Here is a 15,169-nt window from a genome sequence, read left to right on the forward strand (position 1 = left end):
GTTAATAAGAAGAGTGTCCGGAATCGACTCTCACTACCGGATTTTATTATAAAAATTCCACTATAAAATACTACAAAGATAATTTGTCTATACTTGCAGGGGCGCGGTGGTTCAGTGGTAGAGCGTTCACCTCCGGTGCTTGAGGTCCCGGGTTCGATCTTAGCTCGCGCCGTGTGGACTTTGTGGTAGACAATCATCGTTCTCGGGGTTCTCCCGTTTCCTCCCACTTTCTTCATTCCACCATTTCTCTCATCATCACCGTCTCCTTTAGCCTAACCGACATAATCGTGGGACGTAACACTTAAAGATTTCATTTCATATTTTTTTCTCTATACTTGTAAGGTAGGATATAGGAAGTCTTTGACCGAGAGGTCGTAAACAGGATATATATTGTACTGGATTTCTTGTAGTCACTAGAGGTTTTAGAGAGTACGGATTGGGGTAAAGTGTAAAGTGTATTTTTGATACATTTAATTTGTTGCACAAAACCAGTTAATTTGTACCACTTTCGATAGATGGATCACCTCCATGAACAAACTACATTTCTAACGTTTGACTCTGTACACACTGGCCAAAATTGATGATCCATCAAGTAGTTCTTCATATCTCTGTTACCGGCCTGACACACGCACAGGTGTCCGACTCGAAGGTAGCACCGAAAGAAAAGCGTGTCATTTCGTAAATATTTATTTGATTGTCTGTGATGACATTTTTAGAGAATGTAGCGTATTTCATGGCCAAATTGAGGCGAGAATACTGTACTAATTAGCCGTTGATAAAGGGTGACGACAATAGGGAAGTTCCGTCAGCCGTTGTTGTTGACGTACTCATATTTCCACTAAAATGTCTTAAGTGACGTAAAGTGCTGTTTTTTTTTTTTCATGCCTTAGTGACGATGTATTTGTGTAACTGGAATATAGCTACTCCACGCTAGTTGTAAATACGAACTTCACACACATTTTGAAAATTAAAAATGAAATATTTTAGTTTAACGTCCCACAATTATGGAGGTCTTTAGGCTAAGGGAAACGGATCATTAAAGGAAGTGAATTATAATGGAAGAATCGGTGGAATGGGTATGTGGGAGGAAGTGGGAGTATCCCGAGAAAATCCACGAACATATTTGTTGGCCACCACCGGACGGGAATCGAACCAGGAAACCCATGTACCAGAGGTAAGCATTCTACCACTAAACCACCGTGCCCTACTAGCCATATTTAGTAGCCTAGCTACAAAGGGAACGAAGTTTGAATGTGTTGCGCGTTAGTACTGCTATTTTTTCCATTGGCTCCTGGAGCTTTCTCACTTCTATATATACATATATACATGGTGGGTCATAAAGTTTGACAAACTCTTTTAACTTTTATACTAATAAACAAATAATTAAAATTTAGTAACTTACAAATATTAGCAGGGGTACATTATTAGACATACACTGCAAAAAATGTAGTTTACGTTAGGTTGGCAACAGTATTAATATGATTATATAGCCGAGTATGTCAAACAATGACTCCCTATCGATATTTGAATGATACAAAGCATCATCATTCCGTATTAAATTTAAAAGATATAAAAAGGTATCTTGATGTACGATCCACCCTGTACACGCATACATATTTATAAAAATGCAATCAAAATAGAAAAATATTCAGGTCGAAAATGGCATAAAGCAAGTAGATAAGGCCGCCAGTTTTATTCAATTTTGTTCACGTATAAGCTATAAAAATCAAAGATAGCAAACACACAGCTAGAGCTGAATCACAGTCAGGAGATTATGGGTTGTGCTGATGATGTTAATCTGCTAATAATTGATATGAGAACAATCGAAAGAAAACAAAACAGGTGTTTTGTTAAATCCCTGCATCGAGATGGGTTTACAGATAAATGCAAATAAAATTAAATATACTATAGTCTGGAGGCGACTGCTGGGTTAACTGAAGTGATCCTAACAAAAGAAATGAAATGCTGGAACGAGAGGTTCGTATTTTAAAATGACGCATGATGTAGTGTAGCAGTAGAATCCGAGCCGACGCAGCGATTGGTATTCATTACAAAAGTAATTTACTAAATTTTCAATATAATTCGTTAAATTTCGATCGTCCGACCCGAAACAAAAAGCTCTTACACACACATGATTAGGCATCCACAGTTACTGTGTAATTCGATAAATCTAGTAATTCATTCCCTAGATTTTTCCATTATAAACCTTCACGTTCCCACACATATCAATGGCACAGCTCCCCAACAACATGTACTGCTGTTATCCATCATCTTCGAAACTTGAGGAGTTTTTGTTATACAGGGTGTTTCCAAGCGATACCGACAACGTTTGAGAGTTGATTCCTGACACCAAGATAAGACGAAAAGTATAGACCAACTTGGGTACACAAATGCTTCCTTTCGGAGTTATAGGCTGCCAAAAACATAAAAAAATCAATTTTGAAGGCCCATAACTCCAACACAACGGGATCTACCCTAGTCCGGTCAAGACTTCACTTTAGAACTAGTATGTGCCCTATCCAAATATCCATGTTTTAGAATCCTGCGGTATATCTGCAATAGTTTTTACAAAGGTAGTTGGTGAGGACTTCAAATTATATGTCTTTAGCCAAACTCCCTCTATAAGAATTGTTGCATGTGTACCACAGGATTCTGAAACATGTATTTTTGGATAGGGCAGATATTAGTTCCTAAATGAAGTCTTGACCCGACTACGGTAAGTCCCATAGTTTTGGAGCTATGTACCTTTACAGTTCATGTTTCCAAGTTTTCGGCAGCCTACAACTCCGAAAGGAAACATTTGTGCACTCAGGATGGTCTATACTTTTTGTCTTATCTTGGTGTCAGGAATCACCTCACAAACGTTGTCAGTGTTGTTTTGAAACACCCTCCATACTTTTGAAAAATACTGTAGAGCCAGTTTCTTTTTTCTTAATTTTCTTAATTTTCAATCCTTTATTTATGTATATCCATTAAACTTACGCTGGGACGATTAAGCATGATGTACAGCAATAAATTTATCCCTATTTAGCTTCAGTGTTATAGTGTGCCTCAAGGTGTTACTACTGTACGTACAGCATTACCTTTCATTTTGTTCTGATTATCCGAAAGTAGTCAGGTTCACATTAGCGTGGATAATCCTGGCTCTACAGTATATGGAAATTCGCCATGACTACAATACTGTAAATCAGGGATATACAGGGTGTTTCAAAACAACACCGACAATGTTTGGGAGGTGATTCCTGATACCGAAATAAGACAAAAAGTATAGACAAACTTGCGTGCACAAATGCTTTCTTTCGGAGTTATAGACTGCCGAAAATATGACAAACTGAACTTTAAAGGTCCATAGCTTCAATACTTTGAGAGCTACCGTAGTCGGGTCAAGACTAATATGTTTCCTATACAAATATCCATGGTTCAGAATCCTGCGGTACTTCCGCAACAATTTTTATAGACGTAGTTGGTGAGTACTTCAAGTCATACGCCCGTAGCCAAACTCCCACAGGAAAAATTGCTACGTGAGTACCTTAGGATTCTTAAATATGCATTTTTGGATAGTGCACCTATTAGTGAAGTCTTGACCCGACTATGGTAGGTCCCATAATTTTGGAGTTATGAACCTTTAAAGTTCACTTTTTTCATGTTTTCGGCAGCTTATAACTTCGAAAGGAAGCATTTGTGCTCCCAGGTTGGTCTACAATTTTTGTCTTATCTTGGTATCAGGATTCACCTCCCAAACATTGTCGGTGTTGTTTTGAAATACCCTGTATTTGTTCACTTTTAAGTATCTAGGGAGGATGAATATTTAGAGACCAGAACATTATCCACGAAGAAATTAAATGTCGACTGAAAGCATAGAATTTGTGTTATTTTTCAGCCCAATGTCTTTTGTCTTTTTGAATTCTGTTCCAGAATTTAAAATATATTAAACGATAATTATGTCTTTGATGAATATTCGAACCCAAGAGCGACGGAAATGTGGAATGGTGGAAACTTCGAAACGAGGAACGGAGGAACCCGTCTTACTGATTGATAATTTTTAATTCCGTGGCTTTCCCTAAAATAAGAACATTGTCGTGGCCTTTCCCCGAACAATGTTCTCGTGGTTTTTGCTTTAAAAGGATTAGTCCTCCTTAAGAGCACAAAATCAATTACAAGGGAATGGGTAGTTATAATTTATAATACATAGGCTTATTAACTCGTAATCTTTACTGCATTTAAATCTTGCACTATTAATTGGAACCCGAAGTTGCATTTTAAAGTTAAATTACTGCAGTGAAGCAATTTGTTATACATTGGGACTCTGAAAATTACGAAATTGCACACTATAATTTCTCCATTTTTTTTCTCCAGCACTTAAGAACATTAATTATGGAGGCACGCAAAGGTTAGGGTAATTTATACAAAACGATTTGGTTTGTTTCTGCGTCTGTTTCAGTTGCGAGGGTATATGATACGTAGTCTTACAACTTAACGTGGGATGCGAACCACAAAAGCTTCCGCCGAGAATTGAACCCGGGTCTCCTACTCCTAAACTCTTATATAAAACTACTGTGGTTATATGGTAAAGGACACACCTGAATTATGTAATCAATGCTTGTGTTTTATTAGCCTAAACAGGAAAATGAGAATAAATATTTAAAGGAAATATCTAAAAATATATTTTAAAATTTGGTTTTCATAAGAATTTTCAACTAACCAATTGCAATGGATACTCACAGTTGAAATACAATAAATAGTCTTCCTTCTTTGCTAGTATGAAATTGAGATATGTGTAATTAAAGATTATGATGCTAACCATCGAACAACTTGTGAGCGTCAAAATTTAATACAAAATTGCTGATCTTAATTACAAATGCGTGCTGTGATGAGAAAACGTTATAAGTTAAATGAAGAAGACAAGTCAAATTATAGAATGTTAGTTGAAATTGGATTGAGTTGAGTTGATTTTGAGTTTAACGTCCCGTTCAGCAGCGAGTCTATATGAGACGTGGACCTACTGATTAACGTGGAATCCGAACCACATGAGCTCCCTCCGGGAATCGAACCCTGGTCTCTCGCGCCAAAGGTGCGTATGCTAACCGCTTAGCCACGGAGGAGCTCTTAGTTGAAATTGAGTTAAACAAGACTCGTTCCGAATAAATCCCACGGTTTGAATCCGAAATTAACATTTTTGGTATCAGAAATTAACATTTGATCACAGTTGTGCATTGTTATTTACAATTTTAGGAAATATTTGTGTCAGATCTGACTCCGAAGGTCAAGGGAGCCGATCCTGGGGGGCCAAAGGGGCCCCTCCCAAAGCTTATGTGGGCTCCCCTATTGTATTTATGAAAAGAAATGAATTTTTTAGTTTTACTTCTCAAAGTTATGCCGGCTAGGCTAAAGGAGATTGTGTAGATGAGAAATGAGTGAAGGTGGAATAAAGAAAGTGGAAGAAAACGGGATAACCCCGAGGAAACCCACGCACAAGGTGTTTGTCCACCACAAAGTTCACTTGGCTGGGGCAGGGTTTGAACCGAAGACCCCATGCACCGGAGGTGAACGCTCTACCACTGACCCACCGCGGCCCCCTATTGTATTTATGAATTAACAATATTTGGCATAATTTGAATGCAATTTCTCTTAAAAATCCTCTGTATATACCTTCTGCATCTGAATGGGCCCCTCCCAAATTTACAAAGAAATCGGCGCCCTTGCCAAATGTGCACAAATTTAGCACGAATTAACATAATACAGAAGAACAATAGAAAAACTTATCATCTTCAAACATTAAAACAAAAGTACTGGAATTGGAATGGAAATGTGAAGGATTATAAAAAAATGTGGTATTATTTAGTTCCTCATCTAAATCACTTGGTAGTGACTTTCGCTCCCAAGTAATGATTACGGTTCGTTATTTTGTAAATATGATGAGCATAAATACATTGTGGAGGTATGTCATAGAAACCATAGTGAATAAAACACGAGCCAACTTCTTCTAGGTGGCCACTAAAAAGCACAAATGCTATCTAACCGGGTCAAGGCAGGAGCGTAGCAGGTATGCCCGAGCGGTACCGAGAGATACGTCCGTATAGATCAGGTGCGTCAGCGATGGTGGGTATGCGCATAAACGAGGTTTACAATGGCTCACTATAAGTCACAGTACCGGCTCCGGTTCATTCGATAGATTTGGCGGATATACTAAATGCCATCCAAAATCAGATTGGAAGAAATCACATCAGATCACAAAAGAAAATCACATTTGATTGAATGTCTGATGAAGACCACGTTAAGCTGTTGAAACTGTAACATTTTGTTTTGATTTTAATAAATAAGTGTACTTAGCTCTGGTCAGAAAGGGCAGTTATTTATGTGATAAGTTTCAGAGTCGTAATAGATGGAGTTACATTAGAAAAAATAAGGATTTAGATTTTTTGGCTTTCGGCATCGATGGCCATCTTAGCAGGTCTCACACATGAAGGATGACGTTCCTCAGCGATCACACTGCCCTGTATATTGAAGAAGAAGAAAGGAATGTTGAAGGAGGGAAGTGGTCTGAGACTATTACCTTAGGTACCCAACAGTTTCCTGGTATGAATGGAGAAAACCCACGAAAACTTCACTCAGGATGGGTAACCTTAAAGAGGTATTACACCTTTTTGTTCGAATGTTCCCACCTAGAACCGAACACGGTATACCTAGTACTAAAGGCGAGAGTGTTAGCGACTACGCTATGCTTCCCACTCCCTCCAAAAAATACAATAACAATACTCCTGTATCTGTGAAAGAGCGAAATCTGAACACAAAGGAAAATGAAGTGATATACCCGATCAACGCTTCACACAAATCATATTTTCTTTAACATGATGACTTTTCCTTTAAAACAAGATATTTGAAAACAAATTGCAAATTATCAGTTACTTTCGAAAAATAAAGTCCACTTTTCAAATAAATGAACCAAACCATTAAGGACACCATTAATCTAAACAACAGAAAATAAACTACGTATAAGTAGCAGTAGCTATAAAACTTGTGTATGTAATACAAAGTATACTACCTAAAGTTGATTTAACTTCAGTTAGGATTTAGTGTCCCTTTCGGCAGCGAGGCTATTATGAAAAGTGGACCTACATTTTAACGTGGAATCCTAAACACATGAGCTCCAGCCGGGAATTGAACCCGGGTCTTCCACGCCGAAGGTGCGTAAGCTAACCACTTAGTTACGAAGGAGCAGGGCCGTAAATTGAGGGGGCAGGAGGGGCAACTGTCTTCCCCAGAGAAGCTCTCCGCCGTTCGAGGGTGGTCCACTTTAAGACAAAATTTTCTTACTCCATATACGATACGAATATGAAATTATAAATGAAGCATCAAACAGGTTCACTATATTACATAAACAAAGCAGCAAACAAAAGGTAAATAAAACAAAAATGAGTCTTGGGCTCATTTCAGTAAGAATATGTCTACTATTAGCGGCCCTAGAAATAACATTTATTCGCATGAATTTGAGATTTGTCAATATTGACTCCTTAATTAATTGGTCAGATATTGAACGGGCTCAAGGGCGTGCTGGAGGGCTCACGGGTTCCAGGGCCCCACAAGGAATAAGAGAAAAATGTAAAGAAGAAGCCTATTTTCGAATTTTGCGGGAGGGCCCAAAACAACCTTCTTTAGGGTGCCCAAATATTATATTAATGCTCGGCCTTACAGAAAAAATCTAAGTTACGGCTCTGCGAATGAGCTCTATAATATCCAAAAATATATAGTTCTTTATCTAAAATATAAAAATAATTCACATTTTTTTTTAAATTTTTAAAAATAATTATTGTGTCGTTTTGTTTCAGTTGAAAGTGAAGGAAAAGCGCCCACATTATTCATTGTTTTTGGTTTGTGGTTTTCTTCGCAATTCAGGATTAGGGTTAGAAATTAGATTGCTGGGCTTTCGGCATCTATGGCCACGTTACACAGAGAAAAATCCGTTCTGCGGACACCGGTATATTGTACAAATATACGGTATCCTCTTGCTTACTATAGAAATCAGTACGGAGCATATGTTATCCGTATGCTTCATAGGCACTGCCCTTAGGTGTTACATCATGCCGTTGCAGGATGTCTGACATCTAACAGTTTTCCGTATATCACATGCAAATACTTATGCTACCTTCGTCAGCTATATATTATATACGTCCATTTGTATATGAGATACTGACTGCCTACATTGTTTCATACGGAAAGTACGTATAGATGGAACATTTATACAGAAAGTATTATAAAACATGCGTTTTCAGTTATACGTGTGCTGTACGTTGTCCAAAAAGTACAGGAATTACGCATGTAACCTATGTTTTTAAGTACGCCACCTACAATTTTTTTCTCAGTGTAGCCTGTCACACATATGAGAGGTGAGGGATGACGTCCCTCGGTGATCACACTGCCTGGGGAATTGGAGAGGAAAAAAGAAATACGGAAGAAAGGAAGCGACCTATTCTGAATTATTGTTGAGTACCGTCTCCGCATTTCCCTGGTGTGAAGGAAGAAAACATAAGGAAGACCTCACTCCGGATGGCTGGCCGGAAAAAAAGCTGTTACATCTTTTCGACCGAGTATCCCCACCGGGAATCGAACCCAGGACCGCTCGCACCAAAGGTTACCTGTTCGCGATTCAGGTAGAGTTGTTGAACCTTAGACTCGGACATATGGTTTTCGGACAATTATCACAAGTAGAAAATCATTACAAGCAAACGTCATGAAGAGTAATCACCACGACGAGCGAAAGCCACGCAACGATCCTGAGAAATGAATAATATGAGTATTAACCATTACTAGGTTCATGTTAAAGTGCATCAGTACTTCCATAGGCCTGATGTATTGACTCTTGAGCAGGAACGTGTGTTTGTACTCTGTTTTTGCAATAGAGATATAGAAAAAATATCTCAGCTTTGTTAATTAATAGTTATTCCATTAAAATCTTTACTGGTGGCGGTGACTTTAAATGTGGGTACACATATCCCATACTTGAAATCCTACGATCCTCTCCACTTTTTTTTTCTTTGTAGCGTTTACTATCAAAATATTGAGCAACAATCAGTGGTCGAAGTGAAACGGTATGCGGTGGTATGCCATACCGCCACTGGTTTTTCAGTGATCAGGACATACCAGCACTGGGCAGTGGATGGTTTAAAAAAATCCATTTTTATACACGGTAATTGAGGAATAGCATTGCACATAAAAATATTTTATTTTTGTGTCGAAATAATTTCTAAGTTGACAACACCGACATTTTTGTTATTTTTCCCTGACCTTTTGTTTTTCGAATGAGCTGTCTTCAAAGTTGTTTGTTTAGTTTATATTTTGATGTGTCATATTGAATTGTTTCTTTCTTATATGTGTGTGTGTCTTGTTGCTTTAATGCATATAAAGATCGTGTTTTGAGCATGGATAGATTTAGGGGTTGTCTGCTGTGGAGGATGGATCTTTTAGGTAACATACCCTCATTGTATCTCAACATTTAGGTAACTATATGTCGAGTCAAAATCGTAATAAAACATGCCGCCTCTGCTTTATTTCTACTTTGAACACTATCAACAACCATATTAAAAAAAAAAAAAAAAAAACAAGCACTGTTAATATCACCTTATAGACTTTGTATTTCGTGTCTTTGTAACTTGATGCACAAGTCTGTTACCGTTGATTCAGTGTGTAAATTTGAAAAATATTGCATCGTATTGCAAAGAAAGTTATAACAAAGAAAACAGAGTAGGCGAACTGAACTCAGATAGCGCTAGTGTGCTAATCTATAGAACACAGACTCGCTTGTCAACAAGAACTTATTTCTGGTCGAGATCGACAACCAAATATAGTGAACTTATTTCTTAAATCATGGACTTATTGCCTACTAAACTCGGTTCAGATCCGGCTAGTAGTTATGGAGAAATAAAGTACTGTGCACGCATATACTTCTGGAATGAAACTATGAAGTTCACGTATAGTCACACTGGGAGCTGAAGATATAATATGACTTTTTAATTTGTAGGATCTCGTACTAAAATATGCAATTATGATTTTAAAACTCACCGATCTGTAGACTTTAATAGCAGTCCGAAAATAATTTGATTTCTAGGTGAACATTTGAAGCGATTAATGTTTTTTTTTTTTCAGTTTTTAGTTAAATGCGTCACTTAGGAATAGTAGTAGGGTATACTTTTGTCCACATTCTCCGAGTTTGAGATATAGGTATTGACGTTGCAATAATCGACACACGCATTTGAAAAAAAAAAAAAATCGTTTTGATGTTAGCACCAGCATCTTGTCTGATTTTACGAGAATTTCTGATGGTTGTAAAAAAAGCTATAAAAATCAGGCTACAGAGGCTTCAGCCCTGAGATATCAAGTTGACGAGAATACGGAGCAATCGGTAGATCTTGCATAACTATACGGTATCAGTGTTAACTCAAGATATGCATATTGGTTAGAATGTTGCCCTCCGCCCGAGCCCCAAAGCAATACCTTAAATGAAGTACCTGTTTTGAATTCCTTATTTTTTTTATCTACATTTGTTGCAGTGCAAAAATAACCTCGCCTCTAAATAACGAAAAATGATAATTTCTGGTTCACACCGTGGGATTCATCTAGTATCAGTCAATATTATGAGACTGAATTTCAGATAACACTGGCCTAATTTTGTTCATCTTCTTCGCTTAACTTATAACGATTTCTCATCGCGGCTTTGCTTGGCCATCATTTCAGTTGCAAGGCTGCAGTGGTTAAGTGGTATAGCGCTCACCTCTGGTGACTGCGGTTCGTGCTTCGACCCCAGCTCACGCTAAGATTTTCTCTTTAAAAAAAAAAACAGTGTGCTTGCGTTTCCTTGGGGTTATCTCGTTTCTTCCCAGGTTCTTAAGTCCCCCCTCCATCAACCATCATATTAACATTTTCGTAACCTGGGAACATAAACGTGGGACGATAAGTTAAAAAAATAAATCGCAAATCATTTCCTGAACCAATGTTCCGCTTATCTAAATTCTAATGATCTTTCTATACAGAGCAAAAAAGCTTCGGAATGTTGCGATATAAATATCAACAGTGATTTTATTATGCAGTACAATTAACATAATATTCTTTTTTTGCCCATACGAGATCTTTCGTTAGCATAGGTGCCTTCTGCGCCAGAGACCCGGGTTCGATTTCTGGTACGAGCTCATGTGGTTCAGATCCAATGCTATTCCGAATTCCACGTCTTACATATAGCCGTAATGTTGAAAGGCAGACTAAATTTTAATGAAACCAAATTTTTGCATGTTGCCGAAATGCTTGTTAATGGTCTGATAGTATCCAGCAGGATTGGATTGGCTCTATTAAAAGGGCACTGATACAAATATTAGGAGAAAGCTATAGCAATTCGTCCGAGATTAGCAATGCCGTTTATAGATGTCTGTTGCTACAGACATCTCATAGACCCTATTCAGAGTCGTAACAATCATCGATGCGTGCGTTTCAACGAACCGGGACTCTGTATCCAACCTTTGAATCTCATATTTAATTCTGAATACTTAAATTGGAATACTATTAATTTTGTGTATCTGAGATTTGCACTTTTTAAAATTTCAGATCAGAGCCAAGTGTGTTTTGATTACCTCCACCCACTGTTAAAATGCCAGCGATATTCAGAAAGTAAGAAACATTTAGACATTAAAACGATTAATACAACCCATATTTCAAAATACACAATATCTTATTGGTAGTCAAGCACTTTTGAATCCAGGAAAGCAAGATAGTCATTGAAACGAGAGTAAAACCGATATGTAAAATATATCTTTGACGAAACAGAAAGATCTAGTACGCTGACTTGTTTTGCTTTAATAACGTTACACCTCCATCGACGTTACACCTTGCTAACCATTGATGCAGAAGGGGTCCCGAGAAAAATTAGGATTTAGGATTTAGATTTCTGGGCTTTCGGCATCTAAGCCCATTTAGCCCGTCACGTTTGAGGGATGACGTCCCTCGGCGAGCACACAATCCGGGGAAAGGGAAGGAAGAAAGGGTGGGGGCAGGAAGGAAGCAGCCTGGGACCTATAAGTTAGGTACTAGCCCGGCATTTGCCTGGTGTGAATGAGGAAAACCTCATTCAGGGTGGCTGGCCTGAAAAAGCGTTTTACACTTTTTAGACCGAGTGTCCCCATCGGGAATCGAACCCGGGACCACTCGCACCGAAGGGAAGAGCGTTAGCGATTACGCTACGCGGGGGATATGGGGTCCCGAGAAGAAACAAAGTATAGAGCTAATCGAGGAACAACGTTCATAAGTCAATTTAAGGAGTCTCTTCGTTATAGCTTCCGATAATGAAACCAAGTTTCAACTTTGCATCTTCAAAATAACTCGCTTATATAGGTGGCCCACAATACCTTCTTGCACCAAGGCCAATTCACTAATTGGAAAACCCCACAAACAGGGCCGGATTTAGGGGGTGTACCGGAGCACGTTCACCCCTCTGTTCTGAATATACACTATCTAAAGTGAGAAACTGACAGTGGAAATAGCAATACTCTCCTAAAATTTTATGTCATGTTTCCGTTTCGGGCTTAAAAGAAAGCGGTTTTGCTAAACACAATAGTTTGTCAGTTCCTCATACACATCACAGATACCTAAAGGTATTTGAAAAAAAAATTGATTCAAATGTACTGATAGTTATTGGTGCACCCCCCTCAGAAAATCCTGGATCTGGTCCTACCCACAAATATCTTCCTTCTCTGGGACCGTGAAAAGAATTGTTACGGCATCGCTCATATTTTGTCTTTAACATGAACCTGAAATCACGATACTAATATACCCTATTTTTAAACTATCTTTAACACAAATTATAATTAACTAGCTGAAAATTAAATTATAGGATGTAATAGCAGATTGCCCGTTCTTTGCACGGGAAGAATAGGATTCATTCTGACAAAGGGCAATGGGGCTGAATTTGTCTTTAAACAACATTGGAAGTATCATTATTCGTCTCAGCAGCCCCGAAAACTATTGATTCGACACTAATATCAGTCATTTTCGATCACTTTTTAAACAAATATCTTCTATCCTCCCCAAAGATGCACCAGCAAAGTGAAATAATAAAAACCGTGCAGGCTCGAACCTCATCTATGTTGAAAATTTGAACGGGATCGGTCGGGTGGTTCAAGAGTTGTTAAGTCACAAACATAATCACTTTCAATTTCATACATTAGATTACTTGGTAATTAAAATCTTGAGTATCAGTTAGCGCTGCTGAAATTACTTCACTGTTGGTGGTGGATATCATTGGCGTAAGCAATAGGAATTCTTGAGTATAAATGGCAATAAAAGTTATCTCTAGCAAAGATAGTTTTTATTTTCATCCACTACATACAGGTATGTGTATTTGTGTGTGCAATATGATAATTTTTGATTTTATGTATCCCCTAAGAAATATTAGCAGACCCCTGGAGTTACGCGTACCCTAGGTTGAAAAATCTAATGTATATGCATTGCTTAGCAGTCGACCTACAAGTGTAAAAGGCGATCTACAGTTCTTCATACAGTCAAATTATAAATGTACTTTATAAAATATACAAAGCTCCGTGGTTATCGCATCTAGCTTTATGTGTTGAAATGAAATTCTTAGTTTAACGTGTTACAGTTAGGTATTGAGGTACAGGGAGACAGTAAGAGATGTGTTCCTTGCCCCAATTTCCGGTTGGGTATAGAATATTCGGTATTTGCTCAGTGTCTTCAGGCTATTGCTGAGCTATTTAGATTAGAAGGAGCGAATTGCGGTCTACAAATTCAGAACTAATTGTATAAGGAGACAGTGAAGATTATGACAATCACACAGACCTTGTGCTGAGAGAGTTCTAGAAATTAGGAGCGACCTCAAGTTATGAAGCTCCATTCGCACAAGGCTTGATTTTTAGTTTTGCTGAGGAGACCTAATGCTGGGTTTGCCGACACGATTAGCATATTATGCGCTGACCACATTACTTTCAACTTAAATGTGTCCTCGTACCATTAAAACCTTTAATAGATTATAAAAGGGTCAGAAATATTGCTATTTCTCCAAAGATAAATCAAGATGTTCCGATGAAAATATTTGTAATTTAACAATTAGAAAAAAAAAAAAACATTCATCCAAAATATGTGACAGATAATTAACATATACTTACTTCGTTTCCACCCGATGTTACGCATATTCTTTTATGCCATTATGTACAAATAACTACAATAAATAACTTTAGGTAAACTATCAGTGTATCCAATGGTCACAATACTGTACCAGATGACGAAAAGATTTTAATCAGTACTTCATGGTATTCACTTATAAAAACTCACGATAAAATATAACAAACAAAAAAATCACAAATTTCTTTTTGTCAAAATAAGCAATTTAACACACAAAATCTTCTGAAACAGCAAATTTTCTTTGATTTTTCCCTATCGGCAATAAACTTATCCAAAAAGGAGATATTATAGAATTTATGGATACAGAAGAAAACACTTTTTTTTTCTATTTTCGAAGTGTTTCAAAATTGAATTTTCATCTGCTCTGAAGTCACATTCAACTACAGTTTCCTTTTTTCGTTTTTTCTCTTTCTTTTTACTTTTTTCTTTTTTAAAATACACGCTATTTTATAACTGTATTCAGATGTGAATCCCGTACTAGAAGTTCTACTAAACGCGTAAAACTTTCGCAATAATATTAATAATACCGTGCACTTTTCTTTTCTTTTATTTTTTACCGCTTTCTGGATAATAGTGCTATTAACAAGTTTCCGATAAGTTTTCGCGCACTTGACTTCGCCGTCGTCCACTCTGGTCGACACGAACTCACTGAGCTTCGCGCAAAATCATTTTCCCCAACTTCCAAACCAGGGATCCGGTCGCTCTTTCCCTATAGGCGCCGCTCTATCTCTCTGCAGCAAAGAAACACTAGAGACATCTGGTGAGTAAAGCGATCAATATGCTTGCTCGCTCTTTTTCTGTCGCGCGATTTCAAGTGAGTGAGTAGTGTGTATGGAGTCCCGTTCTTCCCCCCTGAACCCCCCCAACCATCTCATCTCTATCTCCCTGTCTCTTGATGGTAATTTTAGCCGTCATCAATCTGTTTGCTGATCAGGATTTTTCGTTTTCCTTTTTTTTATTACTTTTTAAATATAGATTTCTTTAATTTTGTGCT

The 15,169-nt window shown here is 37.7% G+C and overlaps 1 protein-coding gene across 1 annotated transcript in view; it reads right to left on the minus strand.

The window, feature by feature from the left end:
• LOC145672472 (limbic system-associated membrane protein-like) overlaps positions 1–14,870 on the minus strand; it is a 760,540-nt gene extending 745,670 nt beyond the window's left edge. Inside the window, exon 1 of the mRNA XM_081741633.1 lies at positions 14,160–14,870. Within this exon, the coding sequence (XP_081597759.1) occupies positions 14,160–14,184 (25 nt within the window). The 5' untranslated portion in view covers positions 14,185–14,870. The remainder of the gene's footprint in view (positions 1–14,159) is intronic.
• Between the last annotated feature and the right edge of the window lie 299 nt (positions 14,871–15,169).

The sequence above is a fragment of the Thermobia domestica genome, chromosome 16 (assembly GCF_964235325.1).
Source record: "Thermobia domestica chromosome 16, izTheDome1.hap1.1, whole genome shotgun sequence".
NCBI lineage: Eukaryota > Metazoa > Arthropoda > Insecta > Zygentoma > Lepismatidae > Thermobia > Thermobia domestica.